The sequence below is a fragment of the Sphaeramia orbicularis genome, chromosome 1 (genome assembly GCF_902148855.1).
Source record: "Sphaeramia orbicularis chromosome 1, fSphaOr1.1, whole genome shotgun sequence".
NCBI lineage: Eukaryota > Metazoa > Chordata > Actinopteri > Kurtiformes > Apogonidae > Sphaeramia > Sphaeramia orbicularis.
Window position 1 is genome coordinate 30,988,522 of NC_043957.1, and position 9,662 is coordinate 30,998,183.

At 40.4% G+C, this 9,662-nt stretch overlaps 1 protein-coding gene across 1 annotated transcript; it reads left to right on the plus strand.

The window, feature by feature from the left end:
- The first annotated feature begins 5,582 nt into the window (after nucleotides 1–5,582).
- LOC115420150 (tubulin beta-4B chain-like) lies at nucleotides 5,583–9,599 on the plus strand. The gene is made up of 5 exons (XM_030135394.1): nucleotides 5,583–5,793; nucleotides 6,934–7,042; nucleotides 7,149–7,259; nucleotides 7,447–7,691; nucleotides 8,358–9,599. Exons 1-5 carry the CDS (start codon nucleotides 5,737–5,739, stop codon nucleotides 9,168–9,170), a joined length of 1,335 nt encoding a protein of 444 aa, XP_029991254.1. The 5' UTR covers nucleotides 5,583–5,736; the 3' UTR covers nucleotides 9,171–9,599.
- The last annotated feature ends 63 nt before the right edge of the window (nucleotides 9,600–9,662 follow it).

Here is a 9,662-nt window from a genome sequence, read left to right on the forward strand (position 1 = left end):
GTGCAGGAAACCAGAGACCTGGAGGAAACTTGAATGGCATGGAGGGAACACTCAACACAGAAAGGCCTTGAGGAATCGAACAGTGAACAATCGAACTAGTGCTTCGTCGGGCAGTCTGGTGAGGTTGGTGACATGAGTCTGTTTGGTGTGTTCTATGTGACTGGCCGTCGCTAATGCAGTCGCCAGTTGGACCAAACTGATTGATGGACGGATAGCCCTTGACCAGTGAATCAGTGAACGAGAAGTTTACATGTGAATACTGCTATGCCAAGGTACTTCACACTATTATAGTCTTCTATAATAGGCCATTCACTGCTCATATCGTATCTGAATGAGTGACAGTCAGTGTTTCCTATGGACTTCATTCACTCCATGAAGTGAACACTGTTAGCATTGTTAGCATAGTGCGATTTCTCCTTACTTTTTGCCTGCGACATCTTTTATGTTATTATTTTACTGGTCCAGCCCACTCAAATCAAATTCGGTTGTATGTGGCCCCTGAAACAAAATGAGTTTGACACCCCTGCTCTAGAGGGATGTGGGGGACGCTGGAGTCTGTTCCAGCCATCAGTGGGTGAAGGTGTGGTTCACCCTGGACCTGTCGCCGGTTCATCAGAGGGCTGACATATACAAACGAACATATCATTCACTCTCACATTCACACCTATGGCTGAATTAGATTGAGCGAAGCTATTCAAGTTCAAGTCTTTGGACAATGGGAAAAACCCAGAGAGAACCCACATAGGTATGAGGAAAACATGCAAACTCCACACAAAAAGTCCACCAGTGTGCCACCTTAAAAGTTGCTTAATCTTTAAATAATTAAAGACTAAAATCTTACATAAATTGTGCCGTGGGTCATTATAACTGGCAACTATTACAGTGTAAGCTGTATACTGTGAACTGTTGCACTGAAGCCCCAGTTTGATCTTGTTTCTACTTTGTAAAAATGTACTTTCTCTTTTGTGTGTGTGTAGGGGTCTGAGGCACCAAATCCACTTTCACTTGTGTGTGCGTCCTTTCAATGGGCTGAATACCCTTTACTAAGATCTAGGTGTTTCCGACAGGCCTGGGTGGTTTTATGACTCCTTTTAATGAAGGTAATGTATCTGCCACTTGGAGAGTAAAATGACAAACCGCCGGTCAAGTGTTCACCTCAGTGCAACATATTTAAACATCCATGGAATTTATGAGGTGCAGGAATGCTTAAGGAAGTATGTGTGTATTTTTTCAAATGTGACAGTTTCACAAAAGCACACTACAAGGGGAAGGTGGCTCTTTGGATAGATGTGCTATGAGATGCAATGGTCGGGGTCACAGTGGAGAGTAGGAGGCTGAAAGTGAGGAGAATGAAGACGAATGTGACACTATAGAGAAGTGTGACCTCAGGTGCTGTGGGTTTGATGAAGCACTCATGAATATATGACATCATAAGCTCCTACACAAGAAAATAGACTGCTAATTTCATACCCTCCCAAGGAAAGTAGGGGGCAGTCTCAGCTGCAGTGTTCAACATCAAGATGTGTACTGTATGTCACGTGTGCTGCTCCAATGTACGTTACTGTACTACTGTTGACCAGAGGCTATGACTATAACACCATCTGTCATAAACCTCAGAGATTGTATTTTCCATGTGCATAATTTGAAATAAATCAGAAAACAAGCTGAAGTAATTCTCCTTTGGCATAGGCACTATAATGCAAAACCATAGTGTAATATGTCTAATATGCACAATATCCGTAATGATGTTACACATTTAATTCATATTACATTCAGAATTATTTGCTGTGTTTTGAGCATAGACTTTTAAATACCTACAATCCGTATTACAAAACCACAAAATATATCATCTATTGTCATACTTTTTACATCAAACTATATCTTCTCTCCATTCAGATACTTCAGTCGTTTGATTTCTTTTACCATTTCTTTCTTGTGACTATTGCTATATGTAACTTTGTGATACATAAAATGGAACCGAGACGCTGTAAAGAATATCAGGGGTATAAGGCAGTGGAAGAGTAAGTGTTCAACAAATAAAAGATCTCTACAGCCCCTTTGTGGATCTTTGTTGTTACTACAATGATCCGACGCGATGGTTATAATAACATTAACAGCCTTTTGAACACACAAGCACATTGTCTGTGGATTTTGATATCCTCTTGAAAAAAAATAAAAATAAAGTAAATAATACTAATGTACATATTAGGTTACCAACATATGTACTTTTGTCAAAGTTCTACCTGCTTCTGTTTTCTATAAATTGTGGCAATTATTGTTCTAAAACAAACAAGCCAGAAAAAAATGTCAATTTTAACGCTCCTTAGCTGGTAGAGTTGCAAATACAGCAACTCACTAGCTATTGTACTGTAGATTGGTGAAATGAATGAATGAAGGGACTGACTGAACTTGAATGAATGAATGAATGAATGAATGAAGATACTCAGGTCATGAGTGGTTTGTGTTCAGTTGATATAAATATACAACCCCTGTTCTGTGTAAATAAAAGCAGAATGCCATTTACAATAGAACATAGTAAATATATAAAATGTTTACATTGAGTAAATATGCAATAAAAAAAATGTAAAAGATCATTTTGGATTTAATGTCAGTAACACTGGACAGGGCGATGTTTACCTCTGTGTAGTATCCTCTCTTTATTTATCAACAGTCTGTAAATATCTGTGAACTGTGGAAACCAGTTGTTGGAAGTTTCTGTTGGATGTAGGATTCTACTGTCCCAGCAGCCTGGTGTCTTTTTGTTGTGGTGTTTTAATGTGGTGGAAGGTCTGGAATGCAGGCAGTTCGGCACCCTGACTGTCCTACAAAGCCATACTGTTGTAACTGATGCAGGGTGTGATTTAGCATCATCTTGCTGAAAAATACCAGGAGACAGCGTTTCTGAATCATGTTCATGGCTTTTTGTTTACGATAGAGCTTTAACCTACATTTGTGGATGGGACAGTGAACTATGCTCAGTGATTTCCAGATGTGGTCCTGAGTCCAGGCAATGATTTCCACCACAGAATCAGGTCTGGTTTTAATGCAGTGCTGCCTGAGGACCTGAAAGTCACCAGGACCCTGTATTGATTTCCAGCCTTGCCCCTTGTGCACAATAATTATGATTATATTATCCACAGTAAATGATGAGATACTCAAAGTCTTTTATTCTGAAGAACGTTATTATGAAATTGACCCACGGTTTGTAGACACTGTTGTTCACTGATTGGTGAACGTCTATCTATCATTACTTTACTGAGATGCTCTTACACAGTCATGTCAATGACCTGCTGCCTGTAAACTGAATTATTTGTAAAGTGTCTCTAACTATATATTTTTGATACCACTGACTTTTATAGCATTTTGTTTCCACTATCCTAGTTTTTTTGGAGATGTGTTTTTGACATAAAATTATAGATTTTAGATGACCTTTTTCCCCCCTAAAATACTATATTTTCTCATGTTATACATGCAATATATTTTCCATGTTCTATTGTAAATAAAACATGTCTTTAGGCGATGTGCAGATCATTGAATTCTGTATTTATTCACATTTTACATTTTTAAAAAATCATTATCAATAATTCTTTATTGGTATTTAGAAAAAATATTGTCAGTCTTAACAATGACAAATAAGACAAAACTATCCAAACAAATCTGATTCTTGATTGTGACAAATGTTATTAATAAGCTTCTTGGATGTGTTTCAATATATATTCAGGTTCTGGGTGTAAAACTGACTTCATCTGGTGCATGTTATTTATGTGGTTGAAGTTTGTTTAAAGTTAGGGGGGAAACAGTACCGTGCACTCACAAACCAGCAACCATGAATCCAACCTGGTTCAACCAGATCCAGATGCAGCTGATCTGAAGGTTCTAAGCATTTCAAGTCTTGGAGTTCTTTGGAAAACTGTGATTGCTGCGAAAAAAAAAGACTTGGAAATTCCTTCCCATCATATCCTGCTTCCTTCCTCTCTCAATCCCCTTCTCTGTTTTCAGACTTCCTGTCTCTATTGGCAACAGCAAAAACAAAACAACACACTACTTGGACAAAAGCTCATTATTCAGAGCTGGAGAGAGATGCCATTGAGGACACGCTGAAGCTGAATGGTATTCTACCTACAGTGATATAGTCTACAGGGTGCAAAAAGTAGTAGGGTTTAGGGGACAGACAGGACATTTAGACTAAAACTAGCCGGATCATTTAACCTTGACAATGTAAACTGTGGAAAAACACTGTCACATTGAATATATTACATTGTGTGGATTTTGCCAAAGCCTCAAGTACATTGCAATATTGTTGTTGCTTTACTTCTTTTGTGTCTTTGTTTTTGCATTTTTTTGTGTTGTATATATAGCACACACTGTGTGCATTACTTTAATGAATTTTATTAGCATGTCATTTTCATTTCTTCTCTTTAGTTCTTTTTTTTTTTTTTTTTTTTTTTTTTTTACTGTTGTTTGTATCTATTTTTAAGGTGTCTTTTTACTTTGTAATATCAGACTGTTTCTTATGTTTCTGTTGATTAATGAGTGTGATCTCTGTCAAACAAAGCAATACAATAAATAACTCACATGCACAGGTAGCAGTCATACTGAACGGTTACAGTGTGAATGATGCAGAAGGTAGGGTTTACGTGTTATAATGTACTAACATATCACAGCTTTCTCAAGAGCTTTTTACTCCCTTTTTATTCATTCATTGCCACTGTTTTTTGTTTTTTTTTTAATGTAGACATACAGCATTGAAGTTGTGAGACTGAAATGGTGCCATTAGGGGGGAGAAAAGTGTTGATGATGATGATTTTAATCAATCACTCAACCAATGAACCAACCAATCAATCAGTCAATCAATCAAATGTATTCATGTTGTCACTTCATAACAGAAGTTATCTCTGACAGGGGCCCTAGAAAATAATTGAACATTATGTTTTACCGAAAATTATTAACTTTCACCATAAAAGAATGTTTGCTTCACAAGGTTCAAATAAACATATTCCTGAGACCCAGGAAAGTAAAGGTTTTTGCTTCGCATGGTTTTAAAAGTTTGGACTTTTTTAGGCTACATTAAATAACCTAATTGTCTTGATAGAATCAGCAATAATGCACAAGTTTGTTCAGATACCTAAGTTTTTCAGATAATTCTATATATTAATTACTTTATTTTTTAGGTAATTAATTTTTTTTTATTGAATGTCCTTTGCAGAGGAGGGTACTTGTAGGATCCAGGAGCTTTGTGATCCTCATTCCTTGCCTCTGTGTAAATCACTTTTTTTTTTTTTTTTTTTTTTTGTAAATCACTTGTGTTTTTTTGTGTAAATCACTTGTTTTTTTATTTTTTTATTTTTTTTATTTTTTTTGTGTAAATCACTTGTTGTCTCAGACACTTCATCCGACATGCCGCAGGTTTTTGGATGGACGCTCACCTGCCCGTGCCAGTGCTCTCTCACACTCATGTCAGTCTCACAACAAACGGTGTCTGCTCCAGACAGATCCAGTCAATTTTTCCGGCCGTGCCCGGTTCCCGTTGCCATGACGATGACGTAATGCTGCAGCACCGGTAGGAACGGCGCAGCCGCGGAGGCAGAGCAGGGCGAGACAGCGTACGACGCAGCCACAGTCCTCCGCCATTCAGACACAGCATCGACGGAACCGGGTGGACCAGGACCGAGCCCATCAGCTTCCCACGTCTCTCCAGCAGGTTTTCTGTGACACTTTCCACACCGCAGCGTCAACATGCGTGAGATCGTGCACCTGCAGGCCGGTCAGTGCGGGAACCAGATTGGAGCAAAGGTACGTGTACACACGCGCACGTACCGGGGGCGTTTGGTCTGAACAGAAGTGCATTCGGTTTATGTGATCCCATTCTACTTCATCTGCGTGCCCGCTGTCTCGAGGCCGTGCTGTCCACAGGAAACACAAAATAGGTCATGATAGTGGACAGTGTTGTGTAAGAGTGGGATGGTACAATGGCATCCTTGAGGATGGGCGGTGGCGCGCGGAGACATCCCTGCTGTCGCGTGTGTCCCTTTAAAGCCATGTTGAAACCAAGGAAAAGTCAGTGTCACCGTGAAAGAGACGCGACTGCTCCTGTGGATGTTTACAGAACACCAGGATCGAATCAGTGTGTGGTGACGGAAAAATGAGTGGATGATGGAACAGATGAGTGTTGGTGTGAATGTGTGTTGGGTGGCAGAGGGGTGTGGCGCACACACCGAATGCATGGCAAGTGCAAATGCAGGCCCACGCGCAGTTTTACACCCAGATCAGACCCAATCACACCTGATGATCAGCTGACTCCAATGAATGAATGAATGAATGAAATTAGAGGTGATACCAACCTTTGCAGGTTGATTTTCAATTCATTCATCTTTTTATAGTATGTTAGGATTGCAACTATTGATTAATCTATTAATCATTGCATTTTATTTGAATAGCCACATATGAATCTGTTTAGGGCTGCACAATTTGATGAAAAACTCATTGCATTTCTTTTATTGTTTAATTTTTACTTGGATATTCAGGAGAACGCACAGGTTACTCATCATTTTGACATGTTTTCAATCTATTCAATTGAATCTAGTAGGCCTATATGTGGATGTTTTGCACAGCACCTGGATCCAACATATGAACATACTCACACTGGACCTTTAAATTGCATTCTTTCCAGATTATGTAATTGCACATCAGGTTGACATTGTGATTGTGCAGCTCTAATTCACTTCATGATGGCCTAAAATGATCAGTCCTTAAATCTGAAAATAAGCTTTTCATGTCTAATTAGGCAGTGTCATGCGTTAGTGTGTTAGTGTGTGTTGGCCCCTCAGCTGTTGAAAGTTATTCATATGGTTTCCCTTGTGTGTGCATATTTTATTAGTCTGCTGCGCGTCAGTTTTAATAACCAATCTTTTCTGTCTGTGCACTTATCTGTAGTTCTGGGAGGTGATCAGTGATGAACATGGCATTGACCCAACAGGGACCTACCATGGAGACAGTGACCTGCAGCTGGACAGAATTAACGTCTACTACAATGAAGCTTCAGGTCAGGGCTGGACAAACAACACACATATGCAGAATGTGTATGTATAAATATAGATGTAGTGTTTTTTAGTCATTTATCCATTTTGTCATATGTATTTATGTTGTAGGTGGCAAGTACGTGCCCAGGGCCATCTTAGTGGATCTGGAGCCAGGCACTATGGACTCAGTTCGCTCCGGCCCCTTCGGACAGATCTTCAGACCCGACAACTTTGTCTTTGGTATTTTTAGCCACACATGCTCATATGTTTTTTACTGCATAGGAAAAAGAAAGGTCATATTTACTGTTATCACACAGGACATAAACATGTAAAACCATTAATAAACTGAAACAGCTCATTGTGATGAATAATGTAGATAATAGACAAACTTAGACAGACCTGACTGTAACTGGTGCTTACCCTCCAGGTCAGAGTGGAGCTGGAAACAACTGGGCCAAGGGTCACTACACAGAGGGAGCTGAGCTGGTGGACTCAGTCCTGGACGTGGTGAGGAAGGAGGCTGAGAGCTGCGACTGCCTCCAGGGTTTCCAGCTGACACACTCCCTGGGCGGTGGAACTGGCTCTGGAATGGGAACTCTGCTCATCAGCAAGATCCGTGAAGAGTACCCTGATCGTATTATGAACACTTTCAGCGTTGTGCCATCTCCTAAGGTAATCAAGTTTCACCCTTTGTTAGTATTTGTGCTTTGGTTTACAAACACTGCTTTACTAAAAAGAATCCAAATATGATTAAATATTACTACATTTTATTGTAGAAAGGAGGAAAAATATTTTGATAAAAATCTGGCAGGCTAAGCACATCTTACCTGAATACATTTCTTAGCAACTGAGAAACTAAAATTTAAAGAAGAAAGAAAAATGCCCAAATTAAAGCAATCATGCTTTTTACAAGTAATGGAGGTACTTTAGTTTAAAATAGACTTAATATTGAATGTTACACTGAGATGTTGCACAGGTGGTCTACCTGTGTTTCTGCACTTTGTTTTCTGTGTTTTTGTTTATGTAAACACTGCAATTTCCCCACAGTGGGATCAATAAAGTCATATTTATCTTATCTAATCTTAAAATATCAAACACATTTTCCTACACTGGGATATAAGGCAAACAGATGATTTAGAGTGTTACTCAATAAGTATCAGATAAAACTAAATATAACGGAGACAAAAAAAAAGCTATATATATTTTCTTAAAGTGGTTACTTTTCTAATGAGAACAAAACTTGACTGATTTTTTTTTTTTTTTTTCAAGAAGATTAGTTTAATTTTCTCAGAAACATCATAGTGAGTCTGTTTCATGTGTCCTGTCTTCGGCGTTCAGGTGTCCGACACGGTGGTGGAGCCCTACAACGCCACGCTGTCTGTCCACCAGCTGGTTGAAAACACAGACGAGACTTACTGCATCGACAACGAGGCCCTCTATGACATCTGCTTCCGTACCCTTAAACTCACCACACCCACCTACGGAGACCTCAACCACCTGGTCTCTGCCACCATGAGCGGGGTGACCACCTGTCTGCGTTTCCCCGGCCAGCTCAACGCTGACCTCCGCAAACTGGCCGTCAACATGGTGCCCTTCCCCCGTCTGCACTTCTTCATGCCTGGCTTCGCCCCCCTCACCAGCAGGGGCAGCCAGCAGTACAGAGCTCTGTCTGTGCCCGAACTCACTCAGCAGATGTTCGACGCCAAGAACATGATGGCCGCCTGCGACCCACGCCACGGCCGCTATCTTACCGTGGCTGCCGTGTTCCGTGGGCGCATGTCTATGAAAGAAGTAGACGAGCAGATGTTGAACGTGCAGAACAAGAACAGCAGCTACTTTGTGGAGTGGATCCCCAACAATGTCAAGACGGCTGTGTGTGACATCCCGCCGCGTGGGCTTAAGATGGCCGCCACCTTCATCGGCAACAGCACGGCCATCCAGGAGCTGTTTAAGCGCATCTCAGAGCAGTTCACCGCCATGTTCCGTCGTAAGGCCTTCCTCCACTGGTACACCGGCGAGGGCATGGATGAGATGGAGTTCACCGAAGCAGAGAGCAACATGAACGACTTGGTGTCTGAGTATCAGCAGTACCAGGATGCCACCGCAGAGGAGGGGGAGTTTGAGGAGGAGGGAGAGGAAGAAGTGGCCTAAGGCTAAACTCACTCATCATTACTCAACTGCACCCATCACACCTCCATCCAACCACTAAATTTAACCCTACTCTACTCTCTTACCCTCACTCTCTTCTTCTTCTTCTTCTTTTCTTCTTCTTCTTCTTCTTCTTCTCTCCTCTGGATCTCCACTCCCCCTCTATCTGCTTCTGTCTTTTCTTCTGTTGAACTTCTGTTGAGTAGGTTTCACACTATATTTACACTAAATCGATTCTTCCATTTCATTGCTCATGTAGCGGTAGCTAACACAAGTGTGCTTGTGGTCTTTTGTCCGTAGCGTTTTATTAATGTTCATTTATCATCATCAGTCAAACAGTTTCATACCTGGATCAAGTATTCAATAAACCTGTTCAACTCACAAAATCTGATCATTTGTCTAATTTGGCACTGATTGAAATAAATTTGTCGGAAAAAATGCAACTTTCTCTGAATACGTTTGTTCTCTTTTGAATAATGATGTTAAACTATAAGT